Source organism: Empidonax traillii, unplaced genomic scaffold (assembly GCF_003031625.1).
Source record: "Empidonax traillii isolate 1590-97213 ecotype Southwest subspecies unplaced genomic scaffold, ASM303162v1 scaffold15:size5535645, whole genome shotgun sequence".
Classification (NCBI taxonomy): domain Eukaryota; kingdom Metazoa; phylum Chordata; class Aves; order Passeriformes; family Tyrannidae; genus Empidonax; species Empidonax traillii.
The window spans coordinates 5,055,920-5,081,745 of NW_020955208.1; the positions used below are offsets into that span (position 1 = coordinate 5,055,920).

A 25,826-nucleotide genomic window follows, 5' to 3' on the forward strand; every position below is an offset into this window, starting at 1 on the left:
GGCCATGAGGGTGGTGATGTGTGTCTGCTACCACCAGTTACCACCAGCACTCAGCTGGTTTGCACTTCTGGGCTGGCCAACAGAATAGCCAGCTCAGGATAGTAACAGAAGTTTATCCTGACAGCTGGCTGAAGTTCCATTTCACACAGACAGGTGTAACTCCATTTTCTGCTGCTGTGTAGACAGAGAAATACAGGATGTGTGATATACAAGTGATGTCACATACCCTGAGTGTACTGTGCTAAAAGAAGTGTTAGGAAGTCAGTGTCTCACAACTCAAAAATTAAAAAGAAATCTCATCCTTTTAATAAAGACACTCACTGACAGTTTTTAGCAACAACAACAAAAAAATGAAATACATAAAAGCTCCAGGCCAGAAACCCTGACGAGCTGGAACAGCATCCTTCCCCCTGACCCATTCCCCCATACAGAATGTAATACAAACTTCAATTTGTCTGATTTAAATTGGCTTGATTTTGAAGTGGAGTCCAATAAGACTGAAGACAAGACACTTAAGGTCCTGGACCAGGTAGTAGAATACTCTCAAACCTTCTGGATCCCTGTAGTGCACAACAGAAGGAAAGAAAACAAAAGAAGTTTAAGATTGATGCTCTTTTAGAAGAGTTTATAGAACTAACCTATTAAAAAAAAAAGAGTCTATAGGAAGACTTTTTGGAGGTCACCTTAGAGAGGAACAGATTTTTTTCATTCTACACTGATTGATAAAACATTCCTTACTCCAAGTTTGCACACTTTAAGTATTGACAAAATGCGCATTTTTTTTTAAAGCCAAGTAGCAACAGCACTTAAGATTAAAAAAAAAAGAACAACCAACCATGCCAGCCAATCTTTTCAGCTTTGGTGAAATACAGAAATCTCGGTTTTCCCAAAGACACTGATGCAGACAGGTCAATGGCAGGTCAGTTTGGCCTATGAACACATCTGACAGGGTCCTACAGCAAAGTGAGTTTGAAAATACATCTAAAGGCAGCTGGTACATTACACTGCAACACAGAGCAGCGTCCCCAGGAACTGATCTGTGCCTCGAAACAATGTAAAATACAGGTACCCAGTGATCATCAAGTTTAATACAGACTGTTAAATAAAAACAGCAACTTAAAAAAGCAGGGTACGTACTTGGACTGATTTACATCAATGAGTGAACCGATTTTTGATGTGGTAAAGGAGATGTGCTCGTCACCGATTACTATCTCAAGCTCCTGAAAAATAAAAGGTTATGGGAACACTACTGCTTTGTGGTACAAGTTACAGAAATACTTAAGTACTGTGATGACTTTTTTTTTTTTACAACTTTCTATTACAGAGACATTGAACGCAGCAGGTCTGTGAATCATATTAACTCTCACAAGCTGCCACTGAGTGACTACTCGGGTTTTAAGGTAGTATTGTCTCCTTTTTGGCTGGAAACAACACAGCCTTGAGGGGAAAGTTCTGTTGTGCTTCCAAGGAGCTACCCACGGAAATTAAAGCATCGACTAGAGGAGACACTGTGCACCCACCTGCCGGCCCACCCTGTCCGGAGGCGGCCACAGAGCATCATCTTCCTTCGTGATTTCACTGTCGTCGATGATTCTCTTCAGCTCCTCCATCACGCTCTTGTGCACGTAAGCCTGGACACAACATCCCAACATGGAACTACAACCCCTGCACACACCACTGCAGCAGGGACACCCAACCTCGCGCGGCCCCCCCCCACTCACCTCCTTGCGGATCATCACATCGTTCTTGTAGTTGCTGTTATTGGCGTAGCGCAGCTTCCCTGCGGGGAGAGGCCGCGCGTTAAGCCCCGCCGGGGCGGCCATGCCCGGCCCCGCGCCCTCGGGGAGCGCAGAGCCGTCCCTCCCGGTGCCCCCCGGCCCCCGCCCGCTCTCACCGTCGGGGCGGAACTCGAACTCGAGGAACTCGTGCCCGAACTTCCCCTTGTGCCCCACGTAGTACCGCAGGTAGAAGTCGCTCGCCATCTTCCCGCCGCCGGCCCGGCATGCACCGCGGCGGCGCGAGCCGCTTGCGTCACGGTGGGGCCGAAAGGCGCGCGCGGGCGCCCCCCGGCGGGCGGCGGGGCCGTGAGGGGCGGGAGCGGCCCCGCCCCCTCAGCCCAAATCCAGGCGGGAGAGAGTCCCAGTCCAGCCGGGACAGAGCCCGAATCCACCGGCCGGCTCCATAGCGGCATGAACGGTGCAGGTGAGGGGTCGCCGCACCCCCGCCCGCCCCAGGGAAGGGTCGAGCCCTCACCCCAGGGGGTTCCTTGAGGGGCACCCAGCCCGGGCGGCCGGGGCAGAGCTGTTCTGTCGCTGTGGTGTTTGCGGTATTAGACAGGAAAATGCCGCAGCGGTGGTGGCCATGGCCTGGGTGCCATCGCTGGGACAGGACTGGCCACATCCACACTGGGATTGACCTGTTGCAGGGCTCGGTCGGTGAAGGACAAGGTGCATCCTCTACCCTAAAACCTGTGGCTTTTTTCTAGGGGAAAAAAAAAAAAAAAAAAAAAAAAAAGGAAAATTATTCACTTACTGCTAATAAGGTCTTCCTTGTAATGTTTAGACATAGCAATGTAAGACGCGACGTGCAGCTCTCCCTTTGTTCTGACCCCAGATGTTGACGTTCAGTGTCACCGCAAGAATTCGATACCCAGGTTGTTACATTACAGTCATTCCGTCCTATGTAAAATAAAGCTAAAATGTGTATTTATAGAGAGATTTTTTTTTCCAGAGACAGAACAGTCACTGTGTGTATATGCCTTTAATGAGAAGGAAAAGAACTCCAATGCCCACATTTCTGTCTCCTGAGGCAGTTTGGTGCCTCACTGGGACTGGTTTGTTGAGGTCCCTCATAGCCGGTGCCCTGAAGTTTGAGGACTGGGGGTAACACCTGCCCCTTTGCTCTTTGGAACTGCTGAAAGCACATAGCCAGAAACAGGCCCTTCTGTATTATATTCCCTTCTGAAAGGAAATTTCAGACATAGGGTATCTCTTGTGCTGATCAGCAGATGGGACCCTTTTCATTGAGGACACGGAATGGGGGAGGGCATTTTGTATTGTGATAGAACTGGAAATGGCTTTTACAATGATGATTTCATTTAAGTGTTTTATCCTGCTTGTTGTGTGAACTTGGTTGTCCAGTCCAAAGGTAATGTGTCTGGTTTGTCTTCAGGTTCAGAGATTTATTTGGCTTTTTTATGTGAGAGAATGACTCTACTGTAATTGTCTAAATTGTTTATAAGCGTTTTCAGGAATAGCAGTACTTAATGTATTTTTGTTTAAATTACTGTGTTGGAAAGAAGAGCAAACTGGAATATGAGTTATCCTGAGAACCTGCATTTTAATTTCTCCTAGAGATGTCAACTGTCTTTGACTTCCATATAATAATACATCTCATGATAAATGGGTACTACGAGTGAGATAAAAATGCTTTTTGCTGTGTGTATATTAGGGCTTTTTGTGTTCTTAAAATAAATGTCATGTTTGAGGGTGATACAATGGATGGAGTGTTGCTGCCAGGGGTGTTTGGGTTATCTTGACACACTCACAATCAAAAACATGCTACGCTTGAGTGCACTGGCTTAAGGATGTGTTTGTGAAAGAGGAATGTGGCTCCTTTCATTCCGCCTAAAAGCACATGCAGGCAGTGATTGCTCTGTCTCTGAAGAAAATGTCTCTATTAATACACATTTTTAGCATTATTTTACACTCTCATATAACAATGTGCAAGTGGAATCTTGATACTGATACTGGTTTATAAGGGGGTTGAGTTGGGGGTGTTTTTGTTGCTTTTTTAAGAAGAGCAAAATCTCCATGATTTTCACTTCTTACCCATGGGGAGCAGATATCTCTGGGATTTGGAGAAATGGGAGAAATTGGATAAACATGCTCTGAATATTTCTGTTTGTTTGGGTTTTTTTCTCATGTCAGTAAAAGAGCAGGTAGCTAAAATAAATCAACCTACTTTGAGTTCCTAATTTAACTTAGTTTTAACACGGTAAGATTTATGATTGTTTGTTGAAATAGTTGCATTCCTGCTATTTTTTTTTCTCATCACCAGAGACGTTGGGCACTTGGGAGAACCGGGTGACAGAATTTGTTTCACAGATTCCAAATAATTCAGGTTGTTTTCTGATATTTTCCCATGTCTGTAACTGGTGAGACAATGTTCTAAACATACACAATTTCATGCAATTCTTTCCCCTTGTATCTACAGAGGCTTTAATTCTTACTGACTCCCTTATCAAAGAAACTACTTTCACTGACTAAAGTAAGACAATATAATATTTGAAAGTTAATAGATCCATTAAATGTTTGTTTAAAATGTGTTCAGTAGCATTTGATGTTCTCATGGTGTGGACCTTGACTTTGCACTTAGATCCTTGTTCTGCTTGTGTTGTTTAGCTGCTGGGAAGAGAATCATATTCTAGTTTTGAAGCATGTTAATTCCTCTGCCTCTCTATTGTGTGAAAGATAATTAGTATCAAAATACAGCTGAGTCAGCAGTCTGTTGTGTCTGCTGGAGACAAACTGACTGTGGGTCTCTGTTGACACCGAGCTGTGCATTGTAAAACACTGTTTAGAAAAAACAGCCTGGTTTGTATCTTAAAATTGTGATATGGATAAGTTTTATCTACTTGGTTAAAAATACAGATCTGCAAAGGACCCCTGACTGTTGTGGTGCCAAGTGGAATGACCCTGCTGCTCTGAGGTGAGGTTTTCCCTGCAGTGCTGGGCTGCTGGGGCTGGTTAGTGACTCAAAGATGCTCTTGGCTCACAAGACAAAACTCCCTGGTGGTGGCTGAGCAGACAAAAATGGGGTGTATTGACATGGGTATTACGAGAAACAAATCCTAAGCCTCATATGGACTCAGATGTGTAAAGGGGTGCCTGAAAAGGAGAAAGATTAATGGAAGTTAACAGAAAACAGGCCTGGAAGGGTCTGTCTGTGTCACCAGGTTCATCTCCCTGCGCTCAGACAAGAACAGCTCTCTCATGTGAATCTTTTTGTGTATTTTAATGAAGCTTTGGGGTTTGATTGATTTTGATTCTCTGCTTTTTCTGTAGATGGTTTTTGTGCCAAATGCAAGTTTATAATGTAATTGGCCGTATCATTTGAAAAGTCAGCCCCCACGAGAATCTGTTGGGTTTGGCAAGGCTGGAAGTTGGGGTGCAGTGTATGAGAACTGCTGGCCTGGAAGAGTAACTGGCCCAGTACAGATGAATCCCCCTCTTTATAGTTTATTTATAGGGGAGTTTATTTAGATATTACTTACTTAAATAGTTGTATTTTTTCATTTTAGAACTGTGGCTTCAACTTACACAACAGTATTTGCAGAGGTGCTTTAGTTCTCACTTCAGAATTTTACAGAGGGCGTTCCAAGGGCTGTTCCAAGAGGAAGCTTGTCCCCAGTGGTTGCTTCTGAGAAAGAACCTGCACATTTGGTCTGGAATTAGCTTTCGTGAATTGTCCTCTAAGTAGTTGCCCAAAATGTTGGTATTACATAAGAGAGAGGTGTTTTATGTCCCTGCAGGTTTCAAGCTCTTTGTTCAGTCGCTGGCCAAGTGCTGCATTCTGGTCATGTATTTCTGTGAAAGCTGGTTTTGTTTAAACAGATCTGCCAAACTGTTTGAAGGTTCCCCGGGTGGCAGGGAGCAAACACAGGTATTTATTTAACCTTCAGCCCGTGGCCTTCCTTCAGGAGTGGGTTATGTCCACACAGGGGCTGTGTGTTTGTGGAAATATCCGCAGGAGCGTTGAACGTTTTACCTCCTTGTTTGGAATGCCCGGGTCCTGGGCCGTGTCACCTCAAAGGGCACCCTTGCTGTGGGAAGCTGCTCAAGATGATCCTTCAGACAAGGGCTGCAAAGAAACTTTTCTTTGCTCCCATGTGGCCTTGCTTTAGCTGCAATAATTTCTTTTATTTGAAATGTTTTACCAAATTAAAGTTTTGATCATCTGACAGGGCCTTTTGGCACACCAGGATTTCACAAACTTGAGAGACCAGGGGCAGTGCATATAGAACAGAAACTTTTAGACTTTACCTCATGTTCACTGCTACACTTTGGCAATAAGCTGAATTGAATTTTATCTATTTCTACTGTTTTTACCTGTGTTTCTGCATACTTTTTAATTGGTTTTGCAGTTCATTTTTGCTCCTGCTTGTCATTGCCTCTAAACAACTTGTTCTTCCAATGTATTTGATTCCAATTTTTGGTTCTTTGCTTTTCCCTTATTCTATAAAGAAGGAAACCAATGTAGTAGGTCAGGAAATCCAAACATGAGGCTTCATTAGCAAAAAGGTGAACAACTCTGGCAGGTCTGCCTTGTCACAGAAAGCTCCCAGGCCTTACTTGTCCCCTGCACACATCAGACTCTCTTTACAGCCATCTGAAAATCTTTGTCAAGAGAGCTCCTGCTCTCCTTTTACACAGATACTTGTACCTTTGAGCAGCCTTTGAGCTGGTGGAAGTCCTGTCCATTTCCTGTACAATCCTTGTTTGGAGGACCTTGGTACAATTTCCAAGGACCCCTAACGAGAAACAGGCAAACCCTCAACTTTCCAGAGAGCCCTTGCAGACAGACTTTGTGTGCAGGTGAAGTGCTGAATTCAGTCAGGGTTGCCATGGCAACCCTTTTCTTCTTTATCCAGAAGAGGATTGCTGTGTCAGGAAATGGACCTTTTCCCAGCACCCTGGGGTTTGGTTCAGGGGGCTCAGAGCTCTTGGGAGCAATCGATGGGCAGGCCCTGGATTAGCAGTGTCACAGATCCTTGTTGGTCACTGATGCTCTCTGTTCTTCAGCTCTAAAGATATTTATTTATTCTCTCCACTTCCTCTATGGTTTTTGGCAAAAGATTGTCCCTTCTATGCTACATGGACACATATGATCTCAGATTCTGGGGTTTGAGCACTATTATTTCACAGCCAGGAGATACAATTCTCAGTCCTGATGTTCTCCTGTCCTTCTTCCCTGAACTCAAAGGTTTCTTGGTCAACTTTTTTGAATTTCTATTTTGCTATGCACAACTGCTCTCCTGCCCCCAGGAGCCATCAGATCAGTTCTGCTCCATGTTCATCTCCCTGGCAGTTTCTCAATGATAAAAAAGAGAAAACGGGAGGATGGAAATCCAAACAAAGATGAAAATGATGATACTGCCTGTAATACACTAATCCCCTTCCAGAAGCCAGGAGTTATTTCTCATAATAAAGTGATTTGTCTGTCTCAGAAAATGATTCTTGACTTCCAGTCAGTCAGGATTCCTGTGACTGTGAGTCTATCCTGCTAAACCACAGGATGGTGCATGAGCAGCACCTTCCTGACAGTGTTTAGAGAGTCCTGAATGGCAGCCTTGAGAATTAATGTGTATCTTTTTATGCATTTCCACATGTGAAAATGCAAATGCATGTGTTTTTTTGTACATCAAATAAAATATCTTGCCCGCAGATGGATCTTGGGATAAGAAGGATTGGAAATAATGACACGTTTCTATTTTCAATGAATAAACCTATTTTGCAGTTATCCCAGTCAGCAACATCCAGCTGTTGGGACACTGACCCCACGAGAGAAAAATTACAAGTAAAATTATGTTTAGACTAACATTACATTATGTAATTATCATTCATTTACATTATATTTTTATTTTGTACTGTTTATAGAACAGTTAGTGTAGAAAATCCAATAAGTTACTAAGAACTCATCTCGTGGTAATATCACAGCAAGGTATAATTTCAGGAAATGCATTTTGTGCTTTGATTCTTTGAGAATATCAAACAAAACTGTACCAGTGTTAGGTATACAATCTCAGTGTTGATGTAATAATATTCCATTAACACAGATCACTTTTAACAGTGTTCGTTATTGCAGTCAGGAACTGACACCTGTGTGCTGTGGGATCCTGTGGAGACACAGGGCTGGTTTGGATACCCAGTCATATTCCAGCCTAAATGTCCATTCCTGTTCCAGCACCAGCCTGGGTGGTCTTTGCCCCACGTCTTTGGTCATGTTACAGATCTCTGGTGGTACCTCCAGAAGCTCCTGTGTTGGGGTTAGGAAGGATCTGCACTGTTTTACCCCCTGTGGTGGCACAAACCTCTGATTTAGGAAGAACAAAAGAGCTTAAATGCTTTGCCCAGTCACTTTGCATCCTGCACTGGAGTAAGAAAGGTCAGGCAATAACTTTTGTTCAAAAAGGAGACTTCAGTAGAATGGATTTAGTTTATTTAATAGCAAAGAAAAGGTCATGTCTTTTGTTCTTTTATTCTCACATAAATTGATTTTGTAAAGTTGGAGTTGGTTTATCACCGTTTGTGTTCTGTGGCTTTGTTATTTCAGCACTGGAGAAAAGGTCATCTTCTTGCTGGCTATCTGATATTCCATGGTCCATTAGAACTGCATTATTTCTGCTGTAGCTTCTTTTTGTTTTCTTGCATTTTTTTTTCTCTTTTATTTTTCCCCCTGACTTCACCCATCCCAAGTCAGCTCAGCTTAAATGGGTAGTTTGTCCTGCAGTCTAGGATAGATTTTTTTCATGTTTTGTTCACTATTCGAGAGCTTGAAGAGATTCCCTCTCTGGTAACTTAGGGGAGTGAATTGCATTCTGTCTCAAAATGGAGTGTGAGTAGAAGACAGTGACTGAGGTTTTTTGCATGGAATAAGAAAGAAAAATGAAAATATTTAAAAATATGGAGGCCTGATGTGAAATTTATATTGTGACTCTTCTGCTAAGGAAATAGTGATTTCTTTACAGCCAGCTCCTCACTGGCCTGTGTGCCTGACTTCAGTTTTGCTTCAGCAGCCTCTGAGATGATTAAAGAGGAACTGAGAAAGGTTTTTTTGATGTGCTCATCAAATCAGAGGTGTTAAGCCAAGTGAGTGTCAGTGGGGAAAGGCTTAATTTTAGGGTAGTGGCAGAAAGGAAAGCAATCACCTTTGTGTTCCTGTGTTGTCACAGCATAAAGAAGTGGCTGGAGGAGTTGCCTGTCTTTTTATCCAAAATTACCATGCATTTCTTTGCATGATCTTGTTGAACTGACTGCCAGCACAATAATTATGTGTGGGCACAAGTTTCAAACTGCCAAATATTTTTGTTCTATACTAAGTACCAGCACTAATGACCAGGTGCCAAAAGCTGACAGGAACTCACATCTAGAAAGTTACGCTCTGTATTTTTCCCTTCTAGTTGCTTGAGTTTCATGTCAGCAGCACCTGTGTGTCTGCACTTGGAGGTTAAAATTCCTTGTTACAGGGTTATCAAATCTTCTGAATAAGTGTCAGTTGTGGCTACTGCCCTGCCAGAGTTCCAGCCCAGCTGCCCTTTGTTTCTTTCTAATTATCTTTGCTCTCAGTCACTCACATTTCATGCACTGTCCTCATCAGTTCCTCTCACCCTCTCTGGAAGCAAACTTTATTTATGCTTTTATCACCATTTACTCTTCAAAAATGTTGGTGGAGAAGAAGAGGTTGGTGCTGCAGAGGTGGGGGTAAGCAGACAAAAGTAGATGTTGCATAAGATGAGAGTCAATTAGCCGAGTTTCTGCTTAATTTGGAAAGGATGCCTAACTGGGATTTGAGCTCCCCTGGAGCCCAAAGGAACAAGATGCACTCTCGAGTCTCAAAATAATAGTAACTAATGCTTTATGAATCTAATCTGACATCTTTTTGGATATTCCTTGGGTCTGATGACCAATATTCTGATAGCCCTGTGTGTTGATTTTTCTCCAAGCAGAAAATGTCAATCAGAATTATGTGTGGCTGTAGGTTCCTGATCTGCAGGAGCAGCTGGAGGTTATTCCTCCTTGGCCTTGTTCTTGTTATGAAGGCAGAATGTGCTTTAAGAGGGAGATAGTAAATCAAAGCTCAGTGTGTTCTGTAGCCCTCATAGCATTAATAGCTATTGACACTGCAAATTATGTTGTCTTCATTAGGGTTTCTGCCTTGAAGCCACTCACTGAAATTAAAAGGCTTCTGTACCCGCACGTGAGAAGGCACTGCTGCATTTTGAGCATTGAATGGAGCCTTTGCAGCCTGCCTATGCAGGTCACACAAACAGAACCTGGTTCCTCAGGAAAGAGGGAGATAACTGTGCATCCCAGAAATACACAGGTACATGTGCTGATGTGTGTTTGTGCCGGGACATGAGCAGGGCTTTGATGCTTTGCTGTTTGAGCTCCTCAGAAAGCTCCAATTCCCTGCCCTGTCCAGTGTCTGGGTGGTGACTTTGCCAAATACACCTCTGCCCTGTGAGGCGGAAACAACAGACGCCACCTCTGATTTGACAGGTCAGGGCCTAGAGATTCCCCGGGGTTGGTGGTACCTGCAGCACTTTGCTCTGCAGTCACATGGAAGGCACAGTCCGTGCAGGGCTGGTCTGTGCAGGGACTTTATAAACACAGCTCTGTGCACGAGACTTACCAAACTCTGATGAAATTACAGCTTGTATTGCTGCGTGCACGGTTATTTTGGATATGTATTTCTTGCTTTTCCATTTGCCGGCCGCTGCTCTCTTGGTTTTGTTGCCTCATCTTTCCTGCCAGTTGAAGCTTTTTCCCCCCTTCAATTAATTGACCCACCCATGCAGTAGATCCCAAATGAAGCCATTTGCTTTCTGCTTGGAAGGCACAGTGGGGAACCAGAAATTCTGAATGGCAGCTTACTGAGCATTTAATGTTGAAATCTCTCCAGGCAGGATTTGTGTGTTTGCTCTGGGCTGGGGTGAAGCATTTAGGAGAATGTGTTCTTATGGGACTGCTTGTTTGCTAAATCGTGCCCATTCCTAACAAATCTGGAGTGTCTGTTACTGTGTGTATAGGGTGCATTTACACACTGTGCAGTGCTGGGTACTTCAAAAAATCAATGGTTAATTCATGATGACATGTACACTTGTTACATTTTTATTATAAACTGTAAGTGCCTGTAAAGTTAATCTCCTATCTTACCCTATTGCAGAGACCTAGATCAACCTGTGCTCATTTCTTCCTAAATTAATGAGAACAGGGGAATCTGGGGAGAAGTTTAGTGGGTTTAGTCCATCCTTGCTTGGCTTGATCAGGCCTCTCTGAAGCAGTGTGGGTGTGGTCCAGCAGCTGCTGCTGTGAACACAGTACTTTTGGACTGAGTTCAAGCTGTATTGCAGATGCACATGGAGCAGCCTTGTTTTACCTTCCTGGATACCCGCGAACACCTGGCTGAGCTCCCTGTGGGAGGTGCCGCTCCCAGTCAGCTCCTTTTTCCTGAGCAATTAGTGCCGTGTACCTTGTTGCTATGGGAAACCATAACTGCAGTGAATTCCTGGCACAGCGCGGCTGAAAGTCCAGAGTAATGAGCTACAAACAAATGCATCATCATCAGACGCTTCTGTCCTGGCTTCTCAGTTAATTCATCTGGGTCTGGTGTGGCTCCAGCATGGAGCCATGTGAGGGCCATGAACTGCTTTGGTCATGTGGACAGGATGTCTGATAACCTTCAGTTATGGTATTGTCTCAAAGAAATTCCATGCCCTGTAGTAAATACGGTGATGATTAAAAAAGAGGGAAAAGCAAATAGAAATTACTCATCTGATCATCAGGATTCTCTCATATTGGATCAGATTCATTCCATTTACCCCATCTCCTGTCTCGTAGTAGCTGTAATGGATCCCTAGAGAAATAATTACATCCTAGTGCTGTCTCTGCACCACTGCTGATTTTATTTACAGGTACTGTACATCCTCTCAGTTGTGTCTTTCTGATTTACAGCTTTGAAAAATGCATAATCTTCCTCAGTTATCTTTGACCTCCTCAGCGTCTCCTCCAGCTCCAATAGGTCTTTTTTAAGATGGGAAGATGGAGGTTGTATGCAAAATTAAAATTACATGTTCACCAGGAGATTTCTCTACAGCAACAGCTTCTGTTCACCTCACCTGCTGATGTGATTGAAAAAGTTTTTATTACAAACCTCACGATTTTTATTGCTTCCAATGCCTTGAGCATCAAAGTAATAGGAAGTCAGTTCATGAGGTCAGGCTTTTTATTTCAGATATTGCTACTAATAATGCAAATTTCCAGTAATTTCATGTTGATTTTTCATTATTACAACTTAGCCTTTGTAAGAAAGTTCCTGTCAATAAAATTTAGACCTAAACATTTCTTTCCAAGTATTTTTTTATCTTCTAAGCATCATTTCAAGGTGTTATCTTTGCTTAAATCTTATTTAGGTAAAATGTATAGATCCAGGGATTTTTCTTGAATGTTTGGTCATAAGGCTTTCCATCATGTTTTATGTGTAACGTTAATTAATTAAATTAATGCTTTTAGCTAAGCCCCAGTGGGGAAATATATGCATGAAAAGAAATTACTACAGTTGGAACTAATTAATTCCTTGATTGGCAGACTCAGCAGGTGAAGTCCTGAATAGGGTGATGTGTGTGTGTGATTTGGCCTCAGTTGTACCTGGCCAAGAACAGGTACAAGCTCTGCTTTTCCCCCAACTTAGTGTCCTGCAGGCAAGGGTTGAAGAGCAGAGCTGACGTGAAGACAAAACCCATTCTCAGCTCAGTCTCCAGTAATCCTGTGTACACCACCCATGGAACCAGGCTGGGCCTATCCAGCTATCAGGGAGATTTGCTCATCTGGCTGTCAGAACTTCAGCTCCCTGCTAAGGCTCTGCCTTATCACGACTGACAGGATTACAGTGTTTGCATTAACAGTGTGGAGAGCGTGGCAGCAGCAGCTAATCCTGTGAGGAAATGTCCTCCCACTGAGCTGCACAGGGAAATTTGATTGCTGCAAATAATTTGAAAAGAGTATTATTTTTTAAAGCATGTTAATTCACAGTGTGCTTGCTGATGCATAGCTACAGATCCGAGTCAGCATTGGCTGAGGAATCCGTGCTCACCCCTGTGCAGTTAAACAAGGTGTGCTGGCCCAGTTCACTCCCTGGTGTAGCGTAAGGACCTGGTAAAGGTTGGCCAGGCACATTTATCTAGCTCAGAAGAGCCAGTTTGGTCTCTGCAGCCCCAAGTTTTGTCATCAGGACAATCCGTAACAACCCTCAAACAGTGACTGGAACAACTCAATGTTGTCCCCACCTGGGACTGTACCAATGTCTTTATCAACCAGAGTGCCATTTCTAGGGAATCCTTGATCAGTGCAAACCCTTACAGAGCATTCCTGTTGCAGTGGAGAGCCCCAGGACCTGCAGAGGAAGGAGGAGGGAGTGTGTGGGTATTTTGATATTAAGTGTTTCAAGCTGGCTACTGAGCAGCCAGCATGTTGATGTGCAAATGGACTGTGGCTGGAATCTGAAAGGTGGCTTCTGTATCCCATTCTGTATGTCTTTTCCTGTTTGAACCCTTCCACTGTTGACACTGCATTTAGGAGACAACTGGAATTGGCACAGCTCTCCAAATGGAGCAGTGAAAGAGCTTGCTTACAGCCATGGCTACAGCCCTGCTTCCAGGTGAGGATGTAAATTAGATTTAAAACTGTTTCCCAGAGTTAAAGGGCTGGTTGGATGGTGAACCAACTGTGAGGACATGAAGCACAATAGAGCACAGAGGGCAGAGGGGTGAGCAAGTTAAAAGTGTTACATAAGCACATTTTTATGAGTCCCTGTAGTTGTAATAGAAGTCGGCAGCATGGGATTGGTGTGGATTAGCTCAGACTATACACTTACTGTGTGTAAAAAGTGACACAAACCCCCAGAATTTTATTGCTAATACAGCATTAAGTAAAAAAAAAGTGTTGTTTTGGCAGGCGTACCTTGCTGCAGTCCCAAACCTACCTGGGACTCTCTTATGAGCCTCTTTCACTTCTTTTCATTTGTTCTGCTCTTTCTGTTTAGACCTGGAGCTGTTTCTTTTGTTGTTGTTTTCGGGTTTTCTATTTGCTGTTAAAATATTTAACTGGAACTGAGAAATATTTTAAAGTAAGAAAAACCTGTTTTCAGTTAGATAGAAAACTAAACCTCCAATATTTACCAGTACACAAGTCCAGATTAGTTTGGTAATACCGCATGTCTCAAAAGGGTTATCTGCTTGGCAGCTTCCTTTAGGGCCAAGAATTGACTGAGAGGGACTTTGTACCAACACACGATGGGGAAAGGTTGTGTTGTCTTCAGTGCTCTGATACCTCACGCTGCTTTGGGTACATCCTGCGAAATGCCTGGGGGAGGAAAAAATGGTCATTTGTGCACAGTTTGGTTGTCCTGCTTTTCAGGAGGTCCATGTCAGTGGATATGGGTATTTCTGGCTCCTTTCTTCCCCTGGCTGGTAACTTCAGTTTGAAGTTACGCAGTAGATGTCCCACAAACAGGGACCAAAGGGGACAGCCAGCAATCCTTGAAAGGGGAAAAGTCTTTTGAGCATTTGACTGCCTGCTCAGGCTTCTCTGCACAGATGAATGTCATACCCAACCCACCCACCCATTTCAGAAAATGCCTCCACTTGTCCCTCCTTGTTCACAATATCCTCGTTCCTCAGCAGTGTTCCCAACTCCCGCTCGGGCTTTGCAGTTAAGGAAAACTCAGACCAAGCTATGACATGGTCCCATTTTAGACACCATGAAGTAATTAGTTCAGTAGTCCCAGATAAAAAAATTTAATCTTTCTCTAGAAACAGTACACTGTTTTACAAAGGTGTTCATTTGGTTTCCAGTACAGCAAGTGTTACACAGAGCCCCCCCCGCCCCACCCTGGGCCTTTTGTCCGCAATGTAAGAACTGAAACACAAAAGGCACCAAGCAAGAATTTACTCTAACAGAACTTCAGTATGACAAGACAGATCAGAAATGATTACAATGTTAAATATCACCCTAACAATCTGAACCATTATTTAAAATAATTAATTTCTTAAAAAACAAATTTGGTGTTTGACTTCTCAGTAGTTATAAATCTGTAAAGGTTGAAATCAGCACTGCACCTTGAGTTCATTTACAAGGGTTTGAAAAAACCTGCAGCCTTTTGCACGTGGTTTGTATAGGTTTGTTTGTGTGTACATGTTCTTAAAAAAGTATCAAAACTGTAGAGCTTTCAAATATATTTACATTCTTCTGTTAGTTACAGTGTTATCACATACGGCCTTTGCTCAGCTTTTTTCTTCATGCACACAGTGCATGGATTTGTAGAAAGAGCGCTTCCTACCTTAAAACAGTAATGGATATCTCACTCATTTTTTCACTGCCTTAAAATCTAAAATTTTGAATAGAAGGATGCTTGATTACTTCTGTATTGTCTATGCAGGCCATGAAGCATTTAGAGAGTCTGTATTATGTTTGTAAGGGCTTTAGACACTTTCTTCCTGTTCTTAGTCAAGAATCAGCTTCCAGCTCAAATTACAACTGTGAATTTATTCTAAAAAGGAAAAAAAACCCCTCAAACCCATTCATGATGAATTTCGTCTACTCACTTGAATACAAAAGCTTGGACTGACATAAAAACATGAGGAAGATTTCTCTAGGATTTGGTACAGTTCAGGGAGGTACTAATCCATTCTGCAATGATAGTAAGTGTATTCACTTCCCACAGAATTCCCTGGGAATCTTATGGAAGCAGATGAGAACAAACAAGTGTTTTTTCTACAAGGTGCAGGATGACCCAGCCAAAGATACTGGGAAGGCTGTGGGTTTTTACCCTGCTCTGGCCTCCTTGCCCAGTGCTCCAGTCTGGGATTCCTGCTGTGTCCAGCGGCACTTGAAAGAATTCCACACCTGCCACAGCCTCTCCCAGAGCTGGACTGTCAGTCAGTACGAGCAGGGGACAAGGGCAAGCAGGGAAGGAAGGGACTTCAGTTATTGTGTTGTTTTCCTGATGATCCAAGGGGAGTGCTCACTTCAGCTGTGTGGAAGGACAGGGCTGCATCTTTGTTTCTGCTAATTCTGAGCTGATTTGAGAGGTGCAAGATTCCCAGTGTGGAAAAACATTCAGATATACATTTAGAAACAAACAAAAAACTTAAATCAGATTTGTACCCAGCTGTTTAAAAAGCAACAATACAAAAACCCCCTGGGTGCTGTAGGAGCTTCTCCTGACTGGAATGCTGTAGGCAGTAGCCCTCCAGTTAAAAGCACTGCAGAGGATTCTTCATGGATAGACTGGAAAATGCCAAAGCAACCCTTAAGAGCCAGGATGGAAATCTGGAGCTGTTTCTAATGGTGCTTCGCTGGTCAGCTGTCTTACCCTGCAGCTCTTTCTTACTTAGTGTCTTTAGATTTCAAAGCAAACTTCTCAAACATCCTGTAAAAATTCAATTATCCCTAATTTTCATAAATGTAGGCTAGTAGTTTTAAAATATATGTATATATTCTTATATATATGTATATATTTATATGCCTATATATCTATCTTGTCCAGATAGATATATACACAGATAATCTATGCACAGCAAGCCAAACATACAAAAAATAAATACTCTCACCCCTCTACTATATTTACAGAACAGATCTTATAATCCAGATTTTGTTAATAAATATTTCTAAACTGCCTGTACAGAATTTATTTTACTTATGTTGATGGATAGCCACAAAGCATATTCAACATATTTACAAAATATCTATAAATATAGTCTTAAAATAAAGCAATAGCTACTGAGCCTTCAGCCTGGCTGGTTATGTACATTGAGTTAGTAGCTCAGCTGTCGCTTATTCACTATCACAAATGGGTAGTGCAACAAGTTAAAATGTGTATAAAAGATTATACATACAAAACTCTCACATCCTTTGGATGTTTGCAGTTCATTATAACTTTGTGGTTACCCTTCTGCAACATAAATAACGATCAAAAGGAAGAAGCAGGTTCTGTGATCCAAAGCAGGTTTGTTCGGTGTGTTTTTGGAGCAGCAACTTCATCCTCATGGCAACCCGTCATCTTCTAAGCTCAGTGCTACACGCTGGGGAGGAGAAGAGACACATTGAGAAACTCTGGGAATGCTGATACTGTTGCTAACTTGTATTAGTTGCTCAGTCACTCATTGTCCCAAGTGCATTGGTGACAAAGCTATTTTAGGGAGTGATTTTTTTCCCCCAAATGGGGTCACTTGCCCCAGTGTTACTGAAGAGGCATTGGAGAGGTTACTGCCCTGTGTATTGGATCAGGTTCCCTGTAAGGGATGACACCTTCTCTGGTGTGTTCTGGTGCAGGACCTTTAGATGCCAGGGGGCATTACCTACACCCCTGCCTGCCTGTAGGAGCTGTGCTGCCTTCACTCGTTACTTATTGGGTCCTTCTGCTCTCTGCACACACACTGCAGTTACACCTCCCAGTGCTCATCTCCCAGGGCTGCCACTGGGACAGAGGCTCCTTTTCCTTCTTCTTACAGAACTCACTCACTCCTCCTTGTGAGGAATGAGGCTCTTTTTTTACACTGTTATTGTAGAGAAAACAGTCTCCCTGGTTTGCAGAGAAACTCAATTTATCCCTAAGATAGCTTAGGCACTTGGTAGCAGTCTAAGCAGATATACCAATCCAGTAGAGGATAAGTAATCACCTGTCCCACACTGAGGTACCTTTACACTTGTCAGCTTAGTTCCTTGATTAGAAACAATTATTCTTCCTGTGAGCAGAGTATCTTATACAGAGCACTACATTCTAAGACAACTGCAGGAGCTGCCTGCAAGTTCAGGCTGCTGTCTGATCAATGATATTAAAGAAGTTCTGCTTTTGTTATTATATGGCAAACAACCTACAATAATTACAATTCTGTATCCAAACTCTCAACAATTCCCCTTGTCCCTCAGCCACTCACTGCTGGGTACACGTGTCCGATTTGGGCCGTCCGCCCAATGTGGATCTCATCTTCATCCTCCTCTTCTGTTGTCTTCCTGTAGACTGGATTATCAAAATTCATGCTTTTGGTGTTCTTCCGTTTCCAGTTCCTCCAGATGAGGTATCCCCCCATGCACAGCAGGCCGATGACCACTGAGGAGAGGGGAGAGACAGGGCTGTGAGCCAGGCACGGATCTGCTGGGATGTTCCCATGTTGGGAGCCATCCTTGGAGAATCTTCTCAAAGCTGGGCTCCTTATCCCCATTTCAGAAGTTCCTGTACTCTTTCCCACCCCAGTCCTGACAACTGGCACTTGGGTGTGATCCTCAAAGGTTAAATCCAACCAGCTTACCCACAGGAATGACAATTCCAATCACAGCCGCTGTCACAGTTGAACCAAAGCCTTCGTCATCATTTGCATCTGGAATTACAGAAGTTGTTCTGATCATTTAACTTTAAACCATTAACATTAAACCATTTTCTGGTTTTAGAGAATGTTTTATGTTAGTGCCCATGTTGTTCCACCCATCAGAAAGCTTTTGTTGTCAGAGAGTTTACCAGAAGCTTCACAATAAAATTGTTATGGCTTGTGTCTAATTTTCAAGCACAAAAAAGGAGGCCAGTTTTAAAAATGTCATGTAATGGAAATACCATGCACGGATCAGGGGATGGTGTGTAGCGCTCTTAAAAATCCACAGCAGAACACAAAATTAATGATTTATTGAGCTGTCAGAAAAAGAGTGCAGTTCAAAGCCCTCTGCACAGCTTCTCTGTTTAATTTTTTCCTTCCTTTATTATTTACAGCTAAGGAGTCATTGCTGCAGCCTGCCCCAGCATGCAAGAATGGCCCCAAAACTCAATACTGTACTTACAAGAGAAAAAACTATTACAGAAAAATACTTAAAAATAATAAATATACCGTTAGAGCTGTATGCTTTAAAATGTTTGTTCTGAGCTCTTATATAGGGGATAGGCATAGAAAATTTACTTTTGCTAAAAATGTCAGGAACTAAGAGAGGAGGAACTAACTGTAGCTTTTCCAATTCATGGAACTAAAAAGGTAATTTATCCTCTTCAATACTTCCCTTTGGCACACTGCTTCCAGCGTGGACAACTAAAGCACCTGGTTTCCATGGCTTATTAAAAAGGTAATTATTACATTTGAAAGAAACTTGCACAAAGAGAACTTAACTGAATGCATTTCAGACATTGGGCTGTGCTTCCCCCACGCTGCACTGCTGTTCTGCAGACAGGGATGGTTATTGCTGCTTCCCACACGGAATTTGGGGAAAAGGAGTATTTTACTGTTTGTAAAGCAGTGTAGGTCTGTGTGGGGTCCTGCTGAGCAAAGTCTTCTCTCTGGACTAGAATTTTATGGGTTTTTTTGAGAAGCCATTCAGCCTGTGCAGTTTGCCTTGGCAGCAGGATCTGCAGGGATTACCTGTTCTCTGAGACACAGGCTGGTGTTCCATCGCTTGCTCTTTATGGAGGGTGAGCTGGAGGAGCCTGTTAGTGCTCTCCACTGGGATGGCTTCCTGATAAATAATGCAAACCTTCAAACCTGTGTCAGGCCCAGGCCACATTAACATGCCAGGCACAGCCACACAAACCACAGGCAGCTTGTCTTGGGCTTCAGGGGTTCCACATGTCCAGCAGCACTAAAGCTGCACACGGGGCATTTTTAATAATTAAACAATTCAAACAGGTGAGGTGCCTCCAGAATCACCCATTCTGCTGCTGGGATGAAATAGTACTGTGCACAAGACAAGGACCAGTGTGAACTCCTAGGGCCGTTTCATGGGATGAAAACCTGATTTAAATTCCTTAACATCCTGAGACTGGAATCACAGCAGCCCTTGTAACCCAGGTGTCTGCAGAAAGAGCCCCTGCTGTCTCCTGCCCTGCACCAGGGTGTGTCTGCCCCTGATCCCACTGGAACTCACGTGTGAGGGGCGGTGTCCCACCAGTGCAGGGGGTGGTGTGACATGGTGTATATGGAAAAGGAAAAGAGGAATGTCATTCTCTTACAGTGCTGGGATAAATTGCTGTTTCCAGTGGTCATCTCGGAGTCTATCAGGATGGATGTGGTGGAAGGTAAATGAAGACTTGGGGTGGTAATTGTAGCCTCTGGTACAGCTCTGGGGATGCCCTCGGTGGTGTTCCTGGCACTGCCAGGCACAGCTGTGATGGGCGTGGTACCAGTAGAAGGGGGTGCTGTGGTTGTAGAAACCAGAACAGGAGCTGAAGTTGTTGGAAGGTCTGAAAATCCAGAGCAACAATGAAGTTTGGTTAAAGCAAGTACACAAAGCAAATCACAAATGGTGGGATAAATCTGAGGAGGACTGTTATGTTTAATGACTAGAACGAGAAACCAAATTCCAATTCCATTTGTCAGGAATAGCGAAATGGAGACATGGTTGTATCTACCTTTGTAGCATTTCTTCATGTCAGGACCCAGCCACATGTTGTCAGGACAGGCACAGGTGTACTTGGGAGAGTGGGCAGAGATCTGAGGTGCAGGGAGACACAAGTAGTCACAGCCTCCGTTTGGCTGGGGGCTGAGCTCGCAGGAGTCTGGAGCTGTTCGAGGATGGAAGAAAAGACAAGTTGTTTTTCTAATTATTATTTCTTGCCCTCTAAAAAGACCTTCTTCCACTCCCTACCTCAATTAATTGGGCTGCTTAAGCACCTTTGCAGTTTGTACAGTGGAGCGGAACCTTACACAGTACTATAAAAACTGCCCAAATACATAATGAATGGGAAGCATCACAGTGACAAGAGTAACTCGTTGTTATCAAAGATGCTAATTAAACAGCTATTAACAAATTGCAGACTTTCCAATAACTGCTGCTGCTGAATTAATTATGCAGGAACTTCAAACATTAAGCATTGATTTCCCATTATTACCTGTGCTTTCTCTCTCATCAAGAACCATCAGGAAGCATTTCATTTGCCAGCTCAAATAAACCTGATTCAGGGCCATGACACCCCGAGGACACATCGTACCTTTGGGCTGCTTTAATTCATGGAACACCACGATGTCGTGAGGGTTGTTGAGGTTCTCTGCCAGAATGGAGATGTCCAAGCCGTTGAGCCTGTTTGCACTGAAGATCGCTTCGTTCTCCAGATCAGTCCAGAACACTCTGTCCTGCAGGGAATGCACAGGACTCCTCACCTGGGCTGCTCCAATCCAGCAGTCACAGAGTCAGTGCTCCGTGCTCCTGCCTCAGGGCACCTTTGGTTCATGCTACTTTTTATCCCTGGGCAATGCTCAAAGCCCAGCACTCCTGTGTGTTTATAAAGTGCTCAGTAATTCTGAGGAGCTCTGAGGCTGAGGGGAGGGAGCAGAAATTTGGTTGGCTACGGATGAGTTGCATCTGTGCCGTTTCTGAAATTTTTTTAGAGTTGGGGTGGATCGTGAGCAAAGGGCCATACTCCATACTAGAAACATTTGTTAGCTCTGCTGATTTTTTTTCTCCTTTCCAAAGAAAAGACCTGCATTAAACAGGTATCTATGAAGAGCCAGTGCCTGGAGCACAGCTGGAAGCTGAGTTGGAACGCTGCGATTGACAATGCAAAATTCCTGGTCCAGCAGGTAGCCAGAAACTGCAGTTCTCCAACTGTATTTAGTTGCTCAGTTGGCTGTGTGTGCTGCCGCCTGCTAAAAACCACAGGTATTTCCGTAAGGAAAGACACACTGCTGGAGAACAAGGAAAACTTTGCAAAAGCAAACGGGTTGCCTGTTACTCTACCCAGGAAGGGTGTAGAGAGGAGAAATAACCCAAGAGATCTTCCCAAACACTGCTGATGGGATAACTCTAAAGAGCAGCAATGCCTTGGGGAAACCTGTGCCCAGAGTTAGATGCCCAGATTTCACACACAGTGGATGGGAAGAATAAGGGATTTAAGGAAGAGGGTTTTGCTGAGTCAAAAGCCATCCAGACACCTTTCTCACCTACAGGAGGGCCAAAGCTGAAGCCTGGGTTCCCCTGATCATTTAATGCACTGGTGCTGCATTAGGTAAAAGCATGACACAACACATAGCTCCTGATTAAGGGGCTTTAAAACCCAGTTTTCCCTGCTGAACCCACACCAGATAATCTGGTTTCTATAGCAGTGACCGCCCTTGTGAGCTTTCTGTGCTGTGCAAGAGGCTGAGCTTTAATCAAGAACAGCTCTGAGACCTCTCCCAGTCTCCAGTCTGTTCTACAGCCGTTGTCAGCTCTTACCTCAAACACTGCCAAGCCAAAAGGATGGCTCAGATCATCCACAGAGGAGATCAGAACTTTTCTGTTGCTGCCATTGAAATCAATGCAGGACAGAGAATGCAACTTGGAGTCTACCCAGTACAGACGCTGATTCAGCAAATCTGAAAAGTAAAACACATTGAAGCAAAATTACACACAGCTCTTGCAACTCTTTTTCTCTTGCCCAGCATGTTTTTCCTGCTGGCAGCATGACTAATCTCTTTATTATTGGGCCTCTTTTTTTTTTTAACACTAGTTCTGAATTTGAACCAGTGCCCAGATATGCTGGGATAAGACCCTATAAATAAGATTAAAAAGGAGGAACATTCTGCTGAATGTGTGTGTGGGGAATGCCTGACTGACAGCCTTGTACAGTGAGGTTCTTTTATTACCAGGAGCAGCAGGACAGCAGCACTTTGGGCTTCCCAGAGTCACTCCCTCAGTGGCTGAGACAGAAGCTCCATCCCTCCCAGGGCTGTTTGGGCCTTGGCCTCTTGCTGGAGAACAACTACGGTGACTCCTGGGAAAAGTCTCCCTGAAGGAGCTGTGAGATTCACATTTTCAGTGAAGAACCACCCTGGCTCCAAAACCCTCGTGCTGCAGGCTGGGGAATGCTGCTGGTGCTACCTCAACCAGGCAGGTTTTGGGGAGGGTGCAGGTAAGAGTGAGAGGGAAGGATCCAGTATTATTTGGAATGCTAAGCAGTGTATTTCTCTTTCTGGAGCATATTCACTCATTTTGGATGAGATTCACTGAACAGAATGCAAGTGGATGAGAGCCAACACAAAACAAGTTATGTAATTAAACAAGTCATTAATTAATTTCTTAATTACTAAATTATAACATTATTTGTTCACAGCAGTAGCACTTCAGCCCTATGCCATGGCAGCAGCATGTTCTCCTACATCCTTGTCATGGCCAGAATTTTCAAATTTAAAACCAAGCAGAGAACCTCACACTTGCACGGGTGTTAAACACAGGGCTCTAACTCCAGAGCAGGATGTTCCCTGCTGCTCCATGAAACCTCCTTTCCACTCCTGCAGCAGTGACAGTATTTAAGGATTTGTGTGTGTGCAGGTGCCTTTGCACATTTACAATTTTGTTTTCCTATTTAACAATCAAACCCAGTTTTCTCCAGGCAGTGTGGATGCTGCAGCTCCCACTGGGCACTCACCAAGGGTGATGCCGTTCGGCCACTCGATGTTGTCCATCACCAGCACCTGCCGCCCCACACCGTTCAGACCGGCTTTCTCGATCTTGGCTTTGTCTCCCCAGTCAGACCAGTACATGAACCTGAAAGACAGATGTGAGAACACACTTAATTGGACTCTAGTTAGAAAGCTGCACTGCTGTTGGCCGTAGGAGGTGCCCTGTTCTCTCCTTCCTATAGCAAAGCCTTCGGCCACTTCAGTTAATTCTGCTGTGCACCTGCTGGAGCCACATGCTGTTCTCCCACTGGGTATCCTGCCACCAAACTTGCACCAGAATGCAACATCTCACCTTAGTAACTAAGCCCTGCAAACTCTCTCCTGGTGTGCCTGTTGGGTTCGTGGTGTTCCCTCCTCCAAGCAGCCCAAACACAGGTCAGACGGTTCATTTCTCAGCACAGCTGATGTGCCCAGACCAGCTCAGGCCCATCAAACACATGACCTGGCCATGAGTTTCAGAACCTTCTTTTACAGCAGGGCCTTGCCAAGAGTGAGCTGAACCATCTCAGCAGTCCCACTGATGTATCTTAAAGGGCACTGAAGTCCTAATGAGATGAGAACCACCCCAAGTTTGTCAGAGAGGCAGAAAGACGACTGGACTGTGTCTGTTGGCAGAGCGGTGTTTGTGGGGATCACACTTACCTCTGAGTGGGATCAACAGCAATGGCCCTTGGCTCACTGAGGTCAGTGTTGAAAAGTGTCCTCCTCCTGCTTCCATCTGCGGTGGCCACTGAGATGGTCTTGTTTCCGGAATCGGTCCAGTAGATGTTTTTATGGACCCAGTCGATGGCCAGTCCCTCGGGGGAGTTCAGCTGGCTGTCGATCAGGATCACCTGCTCGGCCGTGTCGCTCGCTTTGTCTATGTAGGCACTGCAAGGACAGGACAGGTCATGGGGCTGGCACAGCTCAGGTGCCTGCTCTTGGGCCTCATGAGGCAGCTCAGCTGACACAGGAACCCTTCTGGCTACAAAATTCCACTTTCTCCTACAGCTGCTGCTTATTTCCTTGTGCCTGTATGGCATCACTTCCACAGCAGGGAACTCTCATTTCATTTTTCTGCCTGTGTCCTGCTATAACTGCACCATTCAGGAAAACACTGACTTCAGGAATGTTAACTTCTGATTCATGGGATTTATGGACACTAGAAATATAACCCTCTGAGCTCTGCTGAATACAATTGCAAGTGCCATGCAATAAATGTACTTAAGTGTACTGCAGAATTAGGACCTGTGTAGCTAATTATGATTCATCAAAGGAATTCATGAAGCTGTATAATTTGGCAAGTGATTTCATTAGATACAAAGAAAATGTTCACCAAATATTAGCAGCAGCCTCAAAATCTTTCAAAACACTAATGAAAGGCATCAGACTCCACATGGATGTGTCATGAATAACTCAATGTTGCTCCTACAAACACACAGGCTGATTCTGCTCTCACTATCAGCTGTGCTGAGTGAACTGAAATCGAGTTATTCTGAGTTTGCATCAGTGTTTGTAAAAGCTTAGTCTGGCTCTTAGAATAACTCTGTAATCTTAAAAACATAAAACAGTAGAAAGTTTAGAAATGCTTGATATTAGTGACAGCAGCAATACTTTAAACAGGATGCTAATTTTTAAGAAGTTATAATTGCACGGCTTGCTCTGCAAAAAAGGTGGGACAACAGTCAGACCCAGTGAGAGCAGATAGCTTTCGTCTGGAGGCCTCCCCATTTTCAGAGCCCCACAGGCCACCTGCACAGCTGCTCCATACTCAGCACAGCCTGGAAAAATTTCCCTGCCAGTGGTGTGGGAGCTGCCACAGCCTGCAGGAACCCCAGCCTGCCTCCTGCACGCTGACACCAATCAGCCTCTGCCTGATCGTTAGTTAAAACCCAGAACAAATCACTGCAACAGGGTGCAATGGCTGTGCAAATCAGAACACACTTGGGGGATTTTCAGCACAGCCTCTGAATGCATTTTTGACTTAGGCACACTCACAAGCCCCGGCACAGAATACTGTGATGGATGCCACAAAAGCAGCTGGAGCGAGGATGAGAATTACAGAACGTGTACTGTGGTCAAATGCTGGGAATTTAAATCCCACCATTTGCCCCCTTTGTGCTTCCAGATGCCAGGTCCTTTGTGGCTTCCCGTACAACAGGCTCCCAGCCTCGGCCTGCTTTGCAGTGTCATGTTCAGGAAACAGGAGTCTGTGTTTAATTGCACAACTGCAGCAGGATTTTGCACTGACAAAAAGTCACCCTGTATTATCAAACCAGATAACTGCACAAGCCCTGATTTCTTTATTGATTCCTTAAACATCTTACAAAGTCTGAGCCACTTCAGGTAATCCTGTAAGGGCAGAAAAGCCCTCCCTGTTCCCTGCAGATTTCAGGGGTACAGACTGAACTGCAGCTTTGGGAAGGGACCCACACACACATCCTCTCTTGCCCTTACCTGTAGATTTTCCGGTAGAACAAATCACACCAGTATATTCTGTTTGTTGACACTTCCACGTCCAGCGCCACGACGTTCTTCAGCATGGGAATGATGCGGGAATAGTCCCTTTTCACCAGGTCTATCTTACGGACCTCGTGGCGGTTGGTGAAGATCAGGTACGGGCTCTTGCCTACCACAGGAAATCAGCACATTGTCA

General features: G+C 44.1%; 2 protein-coding genes across 3 annotated transcripts in view; both read right to left on the minus strand.

Annotated features, from left to right (window-relative positions):
* Positions 1-278: 278 nt before the first annotated feature.
* On the minus strand, positions 279-2,021 carry MAGOH (mago homolog, exon junction complex subunit). The gene is made up of 5 exons (XM_027894946.1): positions 1,895-2,021; positions 1,722-1,780; positions 1,521-1,631; positions 1,138-1,220; positions 279-560 (listed from the first exon to the last, which is right to left on the minus strand). The coding sequence occupies exons 1-5, from the start codon at positions 1,980-1,982 to the stop codon at positions 461-463; spliced, it is 441 nt and encodes a 146-aa protein (XP_027750747.1). The 5' UTR covers positions 1,983-2,021; the 3' UTR covers positions 279-460.
* Positions 2,022-15,665: 13,644 nt separating this feature from the next.
* LRP8 (LDL receptor related protein 8) overlaps positions 15,666-25,826 on the minus strand; it is a 166,140-nt gene continuing 155,979 nt past the window's right edge. For both annotated transcript variants that reach the window (XM_027894716.1, XM_027894708.1), the window contains 10 exons: positions 25,628-25,799; positions 23,834-24,061; positions 23,158-23,276; positions 21,966-22,105; positions 20,743-20,884; positions 20,164-20,316; positions 19,765-19,995; positions 18,089-18,157; positions 17,717-17,889; positions 15,666-16,861 (listed from right to left, as the gene is read on the minus strand). In XM_027894716.1, the coding sequence (XP_027750517.1) occupies positions 16,823-16,861; positions 17,717-17,889; positions 18,089-18,157; positions 19,765-19,995; positions 20,164-20,316; positions 20,743-20,884; positions 21,966-22,105; positions 23,158-23,276; positions 23,834-24,061; positions 25,628-25,799 (1,466 nt within the window). In that variant the 3' untranslated portion in view covers positions 15,666-16,822. The remainder of the gene's footprint in view (positions 16,862-17,716; positions 17,890-18,088; positions 18,158-19,764; positions 19,996-20,163; positions 20,317-20,742; positions 20,885-21,965; positions 22,106-23,157; positions 23,277-23,833; positions 24,062-25,627; positions 25,800-25,826) is intronic.